The sequence below is a fragment of the Rutilus rutilus genome, assembly GCF_951802725.1.
Source record: "Rutilus rutilus genome assembly, chromosome: 4".
Classification (NCBI taxonomy): Eukaryota; Metazoa; Chordata; class Actinopteri; order Cypriniformes; family Leuciscidae; genus Rutilus; species Rutilus rutilus.
The window spans coordinates 19710930-19728280 of NC_140212.1; the positions used below are offsets into that span (position 1 = coordinate 19710930).

Consider the following 17351-nt stretch of genomic DNA (forward strand, 5'->3'; position numbering starts at 1 on the left):
AGTTGTGGGATTTTAACACTATTAGTTAGTGTTAAAATCCCACATTGACTTACACTGAAGGGGAGAGACAAGTCATATTAGGAGAATATTGTAGAATATCAGTCATGGAATAGTGGAACCTATTGACTCTATGCCAATGAGCAACTATCTAGCAACACCCTACCCAGAGAGCAATATAGTGTCAGCCCAGATCCGGCCCACATCTGGTACGTATGGAATCCACGTGTACCAGATGTAGGCCAGGTCTGGGCCGATTCTATGTTGCTGACTGGTTAGCAACCAACCCCAGCACTCCAGCAATCACTTAACAAATCCCTGATCCATCCAATGATACCCTGATGATGTTGTGGGAAGTTTTGCAAAAACAATTTTTTTTTTTTAAATTCAACCATTTTAAGGCACAATACAATATACAAATATCATGTAATGACTGTATATTTGAATTATATTTCATGGTTCTTCCATCTTGTCGGGTTTAAGCATGTAATAACACAAGTTATTACATGATTATAGATGATACAATCTAAAAGTAACACATTATATGAGGTATGAGGCATTTCCAATGAATTAGTTAACTGACTAAATAACTACAACAATTGTTGGTAGTAGGGACTTTTACATCTCAACTCAATACATTTTGTTTCTTTTTTGCATAGGCTTTTTGGAGTTTTACTTACTTCCAAAGTTGAGAACTTTTTTTTTTTAAATACATTGGAAAAATTCAATTGGATAAACACAGTAAATTAAGTTTAGTTTACTGAAAGTAAAAAAATAAATAAAAAAAATAACACACAGTACAACGCTTTTAATAACCTGTTGTTACACATGGACAATCACAGATGCAAATGATTTATGACTATAAAAGCTAAGCAGCAGAAGGGTCTATTTTCAAATTTTTCAAAAAAATAAACTTAGCTGTTGTTTGTCTCTTTATTGTTTCCTGTTGTTCTCAGTCAGCGTTACTGTATGTGTAACCCAGACGTGGTGCAGCAGTTCCACAATCCTGACACAATCTTCATCCTTGCATTTGCCATCATCCTCCTGAACACGGACATGTACAGTCCCAACATCAAACCTGACCGTAAGATGATGCTGGAAGACTTCATCCGCAACCTAAGAGGTGAGACATAAGGAAGATGTCTTAAAACTAGCAAATTCATTCAAATTGATCAAGGGTTGACCAAATACAAAACTTGTAGTCTATTCTTAAAAGTATATTAAAAAACTGCACTTGAAGATATTATAATATTAATGAAGGCCACTTAAGTGTACACTCTAAAATTAAGCGAAATACAATTAATACAAATTTTGACTATAATGTATTTTCAAATAATTACAATTAAGTATAAGAAAGTATGAAATTCAGTTCACTTTTAATGTCAAGGTTTATGTTCTGTGTTATTGTGTTTTTGTTTCTGTGTCTTTTGTTTCAGTTCAGTTTGACCTTTGTCCTGAGTATTTTGGTTTTGTGGATTAAAGACTGTTTATATTGTAATTCTGAGTAATTTGAGTTGGATTGTACCATAATAGTGACAGTTGAACCCACCCTCACAACAAATATAGTATGGATTGCCTATCGCAACATGGATGATCTCTGGAGGAATATGCAGAGGAGGTCCTGGAGTTGTACCATGAAGCGTGCTGGGATGACGTATCTCTCAAGTACATCTTTTGGAGCTGAATGGACAACATCTTAGGCCAGATGCTGTGGTTGGAGGAGGACCACTTTCCCCTTTGTTGACTTCATCAGGTATGCTCTGTGAGTGTGTGGATCCTCACAGAGGCAGTCGTTGAGGAAGAGAATTAACTCCGATTCCCTAGAGCCTGTACCATCACCAGCAGCCATCTCCCTGCTTGCTCCAGACCAGAAGCCTCATCTTCCCAGCCCAGAGAGCCCTGGAACTACTGGAAGACCTTCCCCCAAGGATCCAGTGATGACACCTGAGCCTGCCACGGAACAAGAGACTGAGCCCGCCATGGACTACAAGCTTGAGCCATCTCCAGCCACAGAGCAAGACCTGGCCACCACGTCCATCCCGGAGCTATAGCCATTTGCCACATCCATTCCAAGGCTGGAAGCCACCGTTAGGTCCATCCCAGAGTCGGTGTCATTGGGACAATCCACACCTGCTTGACTTTGAGATAGAGCCAGCTTCCACCCTTATCCCTGCTCCTGAACTTGATATTCCTCTGCCGTCCCCTCGAAATTTCATCTGGACTCACCTGTACCCGCTGGTGCCTCGCAGCTCCTCAGCTTCACCTGCACAGCTATCACTCCAACTCTCCAGCTCTGCCTCAGGCCCCTTCACCACCAGCATGCCCTGTGAGGCGGATCCCCAGGCTACACCTCAGTACTTCAAGCCTATATCTCCACCTCGACCTGTCAGCCCTTCTGCTCAGCCTTGGCTCTGCGCTCCCTCAGCTCAGCCATGGTCCGCCATCTCTCGGGCTCCACTGGGCTCCCACATCCCTCCAGCTCTGCCTTGGTCAATTGTCCTGGTTTCGCCACAGACTTTTGGGCCTCCAGCTGTGCCTCAGCCATCCACCCCTTCGACTTCACCTTCCTTCTGGCTCCTCCATTGTCCTCACTCCCTTCAGTGTCACCCCATTGTGTCTCCACCTCGGTCCCTCAAGCAGACGGCTCCACCTCGAAGCCCGAGGCCCTCGTTCTCACGATTTCACTGGGCTCTCCACCCTGTCCAGCTCCTCCTCAATCGGTCGGCCCCCAGGCTACGCTCAGGAGGTCCATCTGGTCTCCACCTTGGCTCCTTCCTCCGTCGGCTCTGGCATTCCCTTCTGCAAACTCCTCCAGTTCCCTTTCCATCCCTCTACCTTTGGACTATACGTTGCGTCACAAGGACACGCCTTGTGGGCTTGGGGAATACTGTCAGGTTTATGTTCTGTATTATTGTGTTTTTGTTCTTGTGTCTTTAAGTTCAGATTGACCTTAAATACTCTCTGTTAGTTTCCTTGGTTATTGATTAGCCCCACCTGTGTCTCATTTAGTTCTTCCTGTATATACCAGTTCTCGTCAGTGTTAGACGTGCGCTTATGTATTCTCCAAGGATTCTCCTGAGTATTTTTTTAAAGACTATTTATGTTGTGATTCTGAATCATTCATGTTGAATCATAACAGTGACACTTAGTATATTATTTTAAAGTATATTAATTCCGTAATAAGTACTCTTTTTAAAAGTACGTTAAAGTGTACTATTTCCACAAGTGTCATTTCTCCTGCTTTGCATTTTTCCTGCCTTTCATTTTGTAAATGCAAATTGTTGTTTTCCAATTGGTATAAAGCATATACACACATACGCTTACACTTTCATTTCATCATAAGTTGGGTCAGGATCATTTCACATGACTAACTGAGTGGGCGAAACCTAATTAAGCATCAAAATATAATGCTATTGAAAGTGCCCTATGGCACATTAATTTAATGAAAACCGCCCAGTGACATCAGCGCTCTGTTAATCTCACAGTGTAGACTTTAATTTTCCATTACTCTGTGACACAAAAAAATCTCTGTACATTAGCAGATCTCACTTGGTCTGCCTGTATTGCTTTTTTTCCTATAAACTCCAAAAACTCCTACCACTTGATCCACTCTGCTGCCAATCCCACAATCCCACACATCACTCAGCCCTCTCCCGTAGGGTAAGGAAAAAATAAATAAATAATGTTTCGAATTTCCACCTCTTCATCTATCTCCTCATCTGATTTTGCATAACATTCCCTGATGTTTTCGTGACTCCTCAAGTCTCCCTATAATTTCATTAGGCAAATCTGTTTTGCTGCATATTATGTTCATAATGCAGATCTAGCCTAGTAGTTAGATAAACCACTTTCTCTTCAGACAAATTCATACAATGGAAAATACATATTAATTTTTACGCAGTTTGCACTCAGTGTAAACAAATCAATACTTATTAACAAAAGAACGGCTTGATGAAGTTTAATAGAACTTAAACTCTGTTGACAGAACATGTGGCACATAATGCAGATGAGGCGATGAAAAACACCACAGGAATGTTGTGGACAAAGAACCGTGGAATTTTATTTATTTGTTTGTTTGTTTTTTGAAATGTTATATTACACAGAAATACAATTAGATGTGCCTACAAGATGTTTATTTTGTTGTGTGTTAAAGGCTGTTGCCTGGCAGGATATATAATATTATGTAAAAATAAAAAAAAAACTGTTAATTTATACTATTCCATACTTTTTGTGTTTTATATAATCAAATTTTATATACTTTATGTGTTTTTACTTAGGGGTTGATGACGGTGCAGATATTCCACGGGACATGGTAGTGGGAATATATGAGCGTATTCAGCTGAGGGAATTGCGATCGAATGAAGACCACGTCACTTATGTCACCAAGGTGGAGCAAAGCATTGTGGGAATGAAAACGGTAGGTTTTCATTTTGGGCTTTTCTTTGCAGGTAATATCCATATCAGACTGCATCCAAATATTTTCCACATGACACTTGAATTTTCCACCATTCCTCCAACATAACTGAATATTACAAGTTATTATTTTGACATGCATACAGTATACCACCCTGGGACCATATTAAAATACGATAGGTGTCCTGCTGTTTCACCTCTACCATCTCTAAATGCTGCATGCATGGAGTGGCTTAATATAATAATTCATTGGGCAGCTGGTGATTCATTGCAGCTCATGCCTGTAGCATTGCTGCCATTCCTCATTACTGCAACAGAATAACGGTGGCATTGAATAACCTCACTAGCCTTTTTTTCTTCATTACCTTACTTCACATTCACCCCTCACTGTAAGCTGTTTCAGACACTATAACTATGCGACATGTGAAAATTAACCAATATATTTTTGCCAGTAAAAACATCTTAATCATGCAAATTTTACTTGAGAAGGAAAATTATATATTATGATTGTAGAGTGTACTTTGATATTTTAGAGTAAATTATTTGCCTGTTTTTACTTTTTCGTTCTAAAATGTGTTTGATGTGTTCGCCAGCAGCCATATCACCCTGTAGCCCAAGACTGGTTGCCCACGGAAGCTAAGCAGGGCTGAGCCTGGTTAGTACCTGGATGGGAGACCTCCTGGGAAAACTAGGTTGCTGCTGGAAGAGGTGTTAGCGAGGCCAGCAGGGGGTGCTCACCCTGTGGTCTGTGTGGGTCCTAATGCCCCAGTATAGTGACGGGGACACTATACTGCCAAAAGAGCACTGTCCTTCGGATGAGACGTAAAAACTGAGGTCCTGACTCTCTGTGGTCATAAAAAATCCCAGGATGTCCTTCGAAAAAGAGTAGGGGTGTAACCCCGGTATCCTGGCCAAATCTGCCCCTTGGCCTCTGTCCATCATGGCCTCCTAATCATCCCCATACACTGATTGGCGTCATCACTGTCTCCTCTCCACCAGTAAGCTGGTGTGTGGTGGGCGTTCTGGCGCAATATGGCTGCCGTCGCATCATCCAAGTGGATGCTGCACATTGGTGGTGGTTGAGGAGATTCCCCCCTTCCATATGTGAAAGCGCTTTGAGGTCTCAGAAAAAGCGCTATATAAATGTAACTAATTATTATTATTATTATTATTTGATGTATGCTTAAAAACAAGAATTTAATGGAAGATATTATTTGCTAGTGGGGTAAGAAAAAATAAACTATTCTCTAAAAACACTTCTTAATATCTTATACAGCTTTGCCCCTCAAGTTAATGTATGTTGTTTAAGGATTTTTTCCTCCCGGAGGAGGGAGGAGCCAGGGTGGGGACGAAGGCGAGAGTAGCTAGGGCAGATACGTAGGCAGGATTAACCATGGCGGAGACGAAGGTGGGAGGATCAGGATGCAAGCCCACTTAGAGGAAGTACCAGGTGGGACCAGAGGGACAACTTACTGAGACTGAGCTGGTGGTGTTGGAGACCCAGGCGTAGCCGAAGGGGCCGGAGAGACCAGGCGACATCAAAGGATCTTGAGAACAGGGCGGAGCTGCAACAGCGAGCGGCCGAGATGGAGCCAAAGTTACCGCTGACTAAGGTGAAGCCAGAGGGAAGAAGGAGCCTTACCCAGCCAAAGAGGTGGAGGGACGAATCGCAGATGAAGGGCGACGACTGACCAAGGTGGAGCCGAGGGGACAAGGAGCCAAGGTGGAGCTGATGGGGCGAGGTAAATTGATGGGTTTGGAGCGGAGCCAGAGGGTTGACACTCCAGGGCGTTGCTGGCGAACTGGAAGCCCCAGGCTGGTCAAGGATATTAGATACAGACAGTTTAGGTGGAGCCGAAGGGCTGGAAGGAGCCAGCAAAGACAGGGACAAAGAACTGGGTAGCCCAGACGGGGGTTTACAAAACAGCCTCCTTGACCAATACAGGGCAGGAAGAGGTTTGTCCCTCTTGGGCAACACGGGCCAGGCAGATAATTCAGCCTGGTAATTCAGCCAATAATTCAGTAATGGCCTTGTTTTCAAGCTCATGCATGTGTGTGATCCTCCTCCATCTCACCAATGGTAAAGGGGAATCCGCAAAGAAACCGGACACAGTCCATGGCCGTCTCTGGGCCGGCGTGCTTTAGTCGGCGGATTCAAACCTGCCCAGAAAAGAGGCTGGCGTCATCATAGTGGATGAGATGTTGCAGATCCAAAAACCTCCACATGTATTCCATGAAGGATAGAGCCCCTGTGATCCATTGTGCTGGGTCTGTTCTTCTGTCACACTCACGATTGATGCAAATAAATAAAAGAGCTGGATCTAAACACAGGCAATTGATTTTAATTCGATTGATACTAAGACTAATACTAAGGCAGAACAACAGACAATAAACGGAAAGAAACACAGGGCTTAAATATCCAAACAAGCTAATCAACTAAACAATCAACAGGTGTCCAATGTGATCAATCAAATGAAAAACAATGGAAACAAACTCACCCACATGAAACGGAACCAAAACACGTGCTAAACCCACACAAAACAAACACAAGAACAGATCATCCGTGATAATCATCCTCATTATTTCTGCCCTATTCATCAGTACTGGCTTAAAGATAAAAACCTATTTCTCTATAGGTCATTTAAATCACTCTATCTCTCTGTTCAGATTTATCTTTTTTTTTTTTTCACACACAGATTTATGAGCACACCTGCCGCTGTCATTAAAAAGCCTTTTAATGGTTTTATTGTTTCGTTCTCATAATGTCTGGTAGAGGACAATGCCTTAATCCAGAAATGGGTGCAGTAATGCAGTGTGTGTAGTAAGATTAAGTGATCAACTAGAATGAGGATTTTGTTCTCAGAAAACAGTTAATGCTGCAATTGTAGATCTTTCTCTTTGTTTTGAATCAGTAACATGTACGGCACTTTACCACATGTGTGTTTTAAATATGTTTTGTTCTTTACTGGATTTGCTGCTTCAGGGCTCAGGGCCCAAAAGCATTGTAAACCTAAGTAGATTGTAAAGACCATAGGTTCTGGACCATTGGTTTTCCAAAACATAGTGAGCAGCCTACATGGACTGCAATTTTAGGCATCATGTACCATTGCAACAAAAAATAAAATAAAATAAATAAATAAAATTCAACATGGTGACTGCTCGAGAGAAATGTTGACTATAAAATACCTTTTAAAGGTAGGGTAGGTAATCCTTTTTCAAAAAAAAAAACATTCCAAATTTGTTTAAACTGTCTTTATATACCAATGCATAATTAAAATGTAAGTACTCTGAAAAAGAAAATATAAAAATCGAGTGACTGTAGACCTTTTAATCTGCAATAAACACAGCTCATTATTTCCATTCACTCCCACCCCCTCCCTTCTGAGCTCCTTCCAAAGCGACGCCCCCAAAACACATGAACGCGCGACGCCAAACGCTCAGGCTCAGCTGGAAGACGCATTTATTACCTGAGACGAGTGGAGAGGAAGGAGCGCAGTACATACAGTGACATCATGTCAGAATCACATGTAATAAAATACCTAACTTTATCACTATGAATATAAACAAATAAGATTTCTTTTAGTACTCACTATCAAGCTAGCATATCGATAATGGTAAAGTTTCATTCGGTAACGAGCTATATTTATAAGGCAAAACTAAAAACAGGTTGCATTGATACACGTTTTTCCATTACCATCAGTTACACTGTGATGAAGGTGAATTTCGTGTAAGATTCATAACATATACGGTGTTTTGCATGTAAGAGTTTACATGATGAAAACATTGTTGACTCTAATGAAGACTAACGTACACTCCGAGTCCGGAGACAAGTACCGCATCGTCGGTTCGAGGACAGGTCCGGGGTTGAGGGCGAAGCAGAGGAGGTCGTTCAAGAGTGCGGGCAGGGTCCGAGGAAGTAGTTTTTGCCTTGTTTGCCTTCGCTGACTGCATATGCAGGTGCTTTGAGCTGAATATTTCCGGGAACGGTGACATGTGATGAGTGCACGCAGGGCAGCGCGCGCAGTTGGGCTCGGGCAGGAGACATGAAGGCATCTGATTGGTTCTTTACATTCGCACCGAATGGCAGTGATTGGTCAGAGTTTTTACTGTCCTGCAGCTGCTACAGAGGTCTGATTTTTTTCATTCCTTTTTCTAAACACATAATGTATTGACTACTCTCAGGATGGAAGGACCATTTCACCCAGTATAAAAAAAAGTGTTTCTGAACAGGATTACCTACCCTACCTTTAACTATGCTCTGTTTGTTGTAAATCATGCCCTAATGCTCATTATCATAGTCATTGCATGGCAACTGATCATTTGAAATCTTTTTACTGGATATGTTTTTAATTCTGGCAAACATATTCCTATAGTATTTAAGCAAAGGCAATGTAGAATGAAATCTTCTGTTGCAGTCTCTCTCAAGGTTCTGCTATTGAAGATGTTCTCCATTTGCTGCAATGCAGTCTTTCTCTAGTGCTTAGCAACTTAGCGATCGTAGAAATCAGGGACTTTTATTTATTGAAATCCTTTCACATTCACCAACAGCACAACTCTAACTGACTTACAAAAATGTTTCATTCTCTCATATCCGGTAGTCATATTTATTCACCTTACACTTAAAAGCAAACAGAAAACAACTGATTTAAATAAGACATTGTCATCTCCTAGGCATGAATGGATTATCAGAATAAATTTGGTAGTATAATTTTTGATAGTATAATTTTGACAATAGTTATTTTGTTTGTTTTTTTGTTTTTTGAGAATGTGTGCATAGATGAAAATGTTTCATTAAAGAATAAGCAAATAAACCAACCCTAAATAAACCCAATTTCTGCCGCTGAGATTTTGGGCTTAAAATCCTTATGGAGAAACACTACTGCTCAATATAATATATAATTAATTGTGAATGATTTAATCCTGCAGCCCTCCAAGAAATATGGAATAATTAAATTTAAATTTATATATAAGCTAAATATATATATTTTTTACAATATATATATATATATATATATATATATATATATATATATATATACTGTATATATATATATATATAATATAATATGGGATCTGCAGTGAAAGTATCAGGATCCATAAAATATTCATATATGAAATATGAAATATTACCTTATTCAGAGTAGCACCATGACAGGTTTGAAAGCGAGGCGGTGAGGGATAGACTTTCCATGTTTTCAATGGCATCTGCTGTAAAAAGCTGTAAAAAGCTCATAGATCTCTTATCATTTTCCACAGCTCATTTTGTCTGGAGTTTTTTGTATACTGAAATTTCCTGGAACGATATTATTCCAGTGTTTCGGCAGCAAAACAATCCAAAAACACATTAAATAACAGTACAACCCACTGAAGAGATGTTTGTTTGTCGCTTTCATTCCCGTTAAAAAATCAAAGATGCCGCTGCTGTGAATAAGGTCTATAAAATGTCAATGTCTTAAATATGAAACCTTTGCATTTTCATGAAACTTCCGGCCCACAGTTTGGTAAACGTAATAATTGAAGTCTCCTTATACTTTCTATTAATGTTGCAATCTCCTGTTTTCACAAGTCTGATTTCTGTATCAAATAGCTTGTGATAATCTTCTTATATGTCATACTTCACTAGGCTTTTTTATTGTATTGTCATAGCTAATTTGATTTCTGCCGCAGTTTGCGCAGAATTCAACTGACCCAAATGACGTGTGGAAATCGAGTTCTGTCCTGTAATCATACCCTTACTTCTTCTTAGAGTTGATAAAGATGTTGCTGACGCTCTCTGGTCTCTCTCTTCCCCTCACATCTCATTCATCACCTCTCTCTTCTTTTCCCAACCTCTCCATGGTTGGGCTTTTCTGGTTTTGCTGTCGTTGGGGTTTTTGCAGGTCATGTCCCAAGTTTGCAGAGGGGCAAATGTGGAGCATACCTGCTGATTCTGATGTTGTCCTAGAACTTTTTTGCTTGCTATGATGTGAAAGTGCATCAAATGCAATGTCACTGTTTTTGCCAGGAGGTCCTAAATAACATTTATATAATAGTCATGATTAACGTGGTCGACATTTACACAGAATAACAAACTCTGTTAAAAAAAAAAAAACTGCCTACCAAGACATCACTGGCATATTCCCACTATTCCAGAAAGCTGCGAAACAATTTAATAAAAAATAAATTATGCTCCTTTATAAAATATGAACTAATTATTTTTGTTAAATTCTGTTTGCTCTTTACTTTTATGCCTGTTAGACCAATCTATTTTGTTGTTAGCTTAGCATAATGCTAATCACTTGAAAATCAAGCCTCCCACTTGAGGTGTCGAATGTTTTTTTTATTTTTTTTATTACTTTTTTTATTTGTTTGATTGTTTGTTTGTTTCAGACTTTAGGTGCTGCCATGTAGCAAGATAGTAAGGCAGCTCATTGGATCACCGCTATTGGAAACCAGCTAATATGTTTGCTAAAATACAAAGTTCTGTCATGAAACTCTAGATGGCGCAGGCTGATTGGGTCATTAACTCAATTACATCGTTCTCTATAGGGCATAGCTGATTGGTTCCTGCTGTATCAGTAGCCAATGAGCTCGCTGCTCAACCTTCAAATACTTGGTTAGCATTTGCCAGTAGAAACCCTCCTCCTTCCCCAGCTCCACATGTATAGATCATAGACAGTATATAAACTGGACACACCGACCCCATAGGTTTCAACGGAGAAAAGTAAAGTCAATTAGAAGCTCTCACTTCCTGATGGCTGAGCGTACTGCGCAGACTCAAACTGAGCTTGACGACGTGGATGTGACGTGAGCAACCCGTCTGTCTTCTAGTAGCTGTGCCAAGAGAAATCTGAATCATTCCCTTCCGAAACTTGCAGAGACGGAGAGTGTGAGTAGGAGGTGTCCATGAGCTAGGAGCAGGAGCAACTTTTGCTAAGTATTCTGATTAATTATTTTGTCATTTTGCCTCCACGTCCCCCCGATTGCCCGCGAGCTTCTCCTCCTGTCCATACGGTAATTTCTCTACTGTGCGACAGAGAGTCGCGTGGTTATGACGCAATCGTTAGCCTATTTTTACAAAAACGGCTTCTACGGGGCCATAAGATACAAGGTAATGGAGCCTTTTATACATTGTCGTGTTTCTTTCGAAATAAATAATGGACAAATGGAGTCTTTAAACGCCTCAGATGTAAAGTTATTCGCTGTCAAAGTGACGCCAAAATGAATGGGAGTCAATGGAATGCTAACAGCAGGTGATGGTCCGCTAATCAATGGCGGCGCCCGGGGAAGCTTCAATATTTTATGAAACCCTGCCCCCCTGGTATAGATCTGCTACGGATAATTCATGTACACTATATTGTACAGCAGCAGCATGTCTTACTTGCTCACAGCAGCGTGCCGTATGTATGTTGGCGGTAGCAAGTCTCTACTTGCTCTGCAGCAGCAGTAACCAACAGTAGCAGCAGCATAGCAGATCTATTCCACCAAGACCAAACATTTCAACATATCCATTACCATGCCAAAACACACAGAGTGTTGTCATGACAGAAATACAATTAACTAAATCATGTACTATGACTGTTCATGAAACTTCAATACGGAGTGTCTATGTACTGTTTACACTAACTCTGCCCACTGACGTTTGGTTGGGCCAGACAAAATTACGGAAGACGCTGGATTCTCGACAGCAGAAATAGTGTAGGGGGAAGGTGTGTGGCATCCATTTAATAATTTTAATAAATAATTCACACTATGTTCTTATTGCATACTGTTTAATGTGCAACAACACTGAGGTGCAAATAGTATATGCCACTATTTATAAGTATAAATAGCATCTAACCACTATTTATACTTATTGCAAAGAAAAAAATGCTGCTATTTATATGTAGTGTAAATAGAATCTATCACTATTTTCACTTAGTGTAAATAGCATATTGCTAAGAAAATGCTGCTATTTTCACTTTAATGCCGCTGCCATTAAAATATTGTGAGCTGAGAAATAGATATCAGCATTATTTAATATCAGTGGTTCTTAATGAGGGAAACACCAGCATGATTTAAGAGTACTTAAATTAATACGTTATTATTAATTATAAAAAATCAAAATAAAAGATATATCTTGAGTCTTTGAGTCAAAAAGGCTGAGATGAAGAGACGTATTTTGATATAACAATTGAATAAATTTCACTCATGTATCTTCTCTTTTAGTGAAGTCATTTTACATGTGTCCACTCTCAGGTCCTGTCAGTGCCACACAGAAGACTGGTGTGCTGCAGTCGGCTGTTTGAAGTGACTGACATCAACAAAGCCCAAAAGCAAGCTGCTCACCAGAGAGAGGTCTTCCTCTTCAACGACCTACTTGTGGTAACAACAAAACACATTTCATTATGTCGAATTTTTCGAATCTTGTCCTTTATTGATTGATTGCTGTTAATCATGACAAGGAAAAAGAGAAGATGACAAAATATAAGACATGCATTTTCCATGTATTTGTGGTCTACTACATTTTATTCACAATTACAGTGGAATTCTATATCCAACTATATGCAATGTACTCAACTTGATCTTCCATCAACTCTCCCACAACTCCTCAAATAATTTAGTCAAAGCCACAAAGTACAGCCCTTGAAATTAATCAAAGATTAAATGTCTTTTATAATTAATGGAGGGCATTAGACTGACTGAAAGGCTATCACAGCAATGTATTAAACTATTCTCATAATTACAAGAGCTCATTTTAATCTGGCCATAAAAAAGGGAAGAGAAAACCACAAAACACATTTTCCCATTACAATCATGGGTGAAACTGGGGAAAACTTTTTAAAATATAAAAGGAGATATATAAAATCCAAAAATATCAGGCCATTATATATTAAGTTTTGTGGCAATATTGATTGTCATATCTGCTTTTCTAACTTTGCTCAGAGTAGCTTTGGCATTAATTGTGTTGAGATATGAGTTGGCTCAGTGATTATTCTTCTCCTTCAAGAGGGTCTCCTGCCACCCTTAGATGTGTGGCAGAATGAAATATAGGTTCAATATTGTGGTATTGTGAGTAAACCAGTAGGGAGTCTGGTAAGTAGACTCTTAACACCACACTAATCTGTGTGGCCTTCTATTTCTCACATGCACTCAAACACTTACAATCTTAACACTGACTTTGATTTTGATAGATAGCAGGGTTAATGACTATTCAGAATTCCTGGATTTGAATTGAATTTGAATTAAGCTAGTAAACATGATGAATAATTTTAATTTAAAATGTGTCGAAAATTCAAATTTGGTAACGCTTTAGTTTAGGGTCTAATTCTCCCTATGATCTAGTTGTTTATTAACTTGCATATTACTAGGAAATTGGCTGTTTATTATTACTTATAAAGCTCATATAAGGGGCTTTTCGCATCTGGTAGTTCTAGGAACTTAGTTATAGGAACTAGCCACCAGGGTGGTTCCCTGAGAACTAATGGTTCCCTTAGGAATGTTTTCCTGATTGCATTCGCACCGCCAGTAGGAACTCTGAAGTGACGTAAGCCACGGTTGTTGTTGTGACTTTTATTTTGACAGCGTGGCAGACTTTTATTTTGACGGTGCTGAGAACGCCAGAACCTGAGCACACAGTCTCCGTGTTCATTAGTTTACGATCTGTCTAACAGTCCTGTCTAATACATTATTGGATAGAACTGTTATACATAGAAAGTAGACAGTATATGAAAAGGCATTAGCGTTGATGTCCAGTGTTGCTAGCTGAGCAGAAATACATAATCATGTTTGGCTTGGCCCCCTCAAAGTTGCGTTGGATTTTCTCTTTAGCTTAAAGGTTAAGAGGCCCATCTATCACTGTTTTCCATGTCCGTTGAATTAAATATATAGGCTATAATCTGTGTGTTTACATAGCTTTTTTAAAAATGGCTGGTGCTGGTTTTTCGTGTGTGTTCAGCCAATCAGCGTACACTAAAGTCACTGGTAGTTCCTATTGTGCTGGGTTAGACACTAATCTGAAGTAGGAGCTCAATTAGTTCCTCCAAAAGGAGTTCCTAGAACTAAAATCGTTCCTAGTTCCTACAGTACCAACACGCCAAAATCCGGGTACTTCCGCCAATAGTTCTAGGAACTATGAAAAGGTTCCTCCGGTGCGAACGCCACTATTAATGCCTAAATATTAATAAGCAGTAATTAGGAGTTTATTGAGGCAAAATTCATAGTTAATAGTTCATTAATAGTGAGAATTGGACCCTAAACTAAAGTATGACCACTAATTTGAATTACTGTAGAAAGATATATGTGTTTTTTTCTTGAGGAGCCTCCTAACTGTTATGTAATCGGCACGGACTAATGGCAGTCCAAAGGATTTTACCAGATGGAGCGAACCTTTCCAGAAAGTTCGTTTTGGCAAACTGTTTCAAACTCCCAAATTGAACTCCAAACAAAGTTCGTCTTGGCCTAATTTTGTTTGAAATGACGTCACATCTTTGATTTCGCTTGAAGTATATCGGGGCCTTGTACACTTTTTGATAGTGAACCTAATTAACATCTCTATCTCTTTCCTTCACAGATATTGAAATTGTGTCCAAAGAAGAAGAGTTCTGCTGCCTACACCTTCTGCAAGGCCACAGGGTTACTGGGCATGCAGTTCCACCTGTTTGAGAATGAATGTAAGATCCTACAGCTCATGTGGTTAATCCAGCCAGGCTCATTGGTAAAACGTGCCTCTACCTACATTTTTGCAAAACTACTTGGGCCACAACTTTTATTCCTTTTCATATAAATTATGGTTACAGGGCAGATTACTGATTAATTAAGACTTATTTTCGTGTGGTTCCCACTATACTATATGACATCAAAACACTTTTACCATAGTGCATGATTTGTAAACTAATATATTCTGACATTTGCATAAAAAAACAGCTCCACACAGTATGAATGGGTTTTCCGGTGTAGTAAACTTGCTCGAAAGCTCACCTGGTACAGCATTGCACGTCGCTTTAAAGTCGCTTTAAAAACAAATCACAATAAAACAGCTCAAAGACTTGTAGAAGCAAGCTAAATGGCATTGCTGCTTCAGCAAATGTGTTTTTGAATCTCACATTTGCTTATGTTAACAGTAACGGTAAGGTTTAGGGTAGGGTTTAATGTACATGGTACGTTATTTTCAAATGTTATAGAGCATTTACCTTTTGGTGTCACTTACCTTACATTTCATTTCCGAACTGCCATGATATGTACAACAACCAACATAATAAAAGGTTGTCAGATTAATGTTCATCTGTTTCATCTAAAGCTAAATACAATTTTATGTCATTCATGGACATTCATTTCAACTTTCACTCAAAATGTTACACTAATAACGCAATGTATTATATTATACTATATAATTATAATATAGTAGATAATGTCATATGTAGTAAGTATAATATATCAAAAGATATGGAAAAACGTGCAAACTCACCGGAACTCTTCCATTTGGACCTTTTGTCTCAACAATATTCAGATTCGGAGAATATTGTTATACGATCAAAATTCAATTTAAAAGCATTTTTCCCCTCAGTTTTAGAATTGTGTAGGACTGTTTTTTTTTTTTTTTTTTTTTTGCTTTGTAGGGCAGTGTAAGTAACCTGGTCACTATGGAGTGAAGAAAAACTTCATGCAAGATCCAGACAATTATGTGCCTTTCAAACGCCCACTTCACTGATTTACTTCCAACAAAAAGAATACCACATGATAAATGAAGATGACAGGCACCCTCTCATTTTCCAATTAAGGTGGCCACAAGCATTTCTGTCTTCCTCCCACTCTTTTGCTTTCTCTCACACACACACACACAAACATTCATGGCAGCTGGGCTGTAATTAAGCGAGATGTGAGTGTTATGGCTCACGCTCATATTTCCCCCCTCTCGAATCTGTAATGATTGACTGAAGAGACTGGATGTGATAGGAGAGACACAAATGAGTAAATCAACAAGTAAACAAACATGTTTTCAGCCACAACCTCAGACAATAAAAGACATAGAATGATTGCTGAGTGGCCAGTCACTGTAGTGATGGAGTTTATAATGGTTATAAGTGCTAAAAGTGCAAGAAATCAGAAATGGTATTATAAAAGTGTTATTAATGTGTTATAAATGCATTATAATGGCATTTCTTAACCTGCAATGACAAAAGAAGTTTCCAAGCCAGTCAGAACATATCTGATGCTTAACAAAACATCATTCTGACATCTTTAATCAACTGATGGTTATGCTAACATCACTTGGGTTGTGTGGGCTATTCGTGAATATTATCTAATATAGCCAACTAACTATTTAGGCAGTGTTTTAAGTTACTGTTGTAGGTAATTCTTTCTAAAATCTTGCCAATTTCATGATGAAGGTTATGGAAATTATTAAAATAACCAATAACAATTGATTTAAAAAAGAAGCATTAACCCATGCACTCTAAAAAAAAGAAAAAGTTGCTGTCTTAAATTTTTAAGTACAATCAACTTGGATGTTTAAGTCATTTCAACTTAAATCGCATTAAACTGACTTAAAACATTATTTGAATCTTGTATAACTTCTAAAGAAAAGTTGGAAATTACTTAACTTATTTTGATGAGTTAAAGCAATGTAAAACATATTATAACTTATTGATAATATATATATATTTACAGTGTGAATATGTTGAGTTGCTCACTTGCTCTCAAGGGTAAATGTCACCAGCCTCAAATCCTGGTCAAAAAACTCCTCAAAAGTGGCTAAAAGTTTTTTGTTTTGGTTCTCAGATGATTAAGGAACAGTTCGATTCTGTGATTATTCACTCACCTTCTCGTCATTTTAAAATGATCAAATGTATGACTTTCTTTCTTGCGTGAGACATAAAAGTAGAATTTTTTTAAGAATCTTCAAACTGTTCTTTGGTACCAGTTTGTGACCATATCTTTTTTTAAAGCTCCAAAAAGTGCAAAAACGCACCAAAAAGTATCCT

The 17351-nt window shown here is 38.9% G+C and overlaps 1 protein-coding gene across 2 annotated transcripts in view; it reads left to right on the plus strand.

Moving 5' to 3' along the window:
- iqsec3a (IQ motif and Sec7 domain ArfGEF 3a) overlaps positions 1-17351 on the plus strand; it is a 160957-nt gene that overhangs the window by 120263 nt on the left and 23343 nt on the right. For both annotated transcript variants that reach the window (XM_084406416.1, XM_084406417.1), the window contains exons 7-10: positions 954-1120; positions 4275-4414; positions 12628-12753; positions 14942-15041. In XM_084406416.1, the coding sequence (XP_084262542.1) occupies positions 954-1120; positions 4275-4414; positions 12628-12753; positions 14942-15041 (533 nt within the window). The remainder of the gene's footprint in view (positions 1-953; positions 1121-4274; positions 4415-12627; positions 12754-14941; positions 15042-17351) is intronic.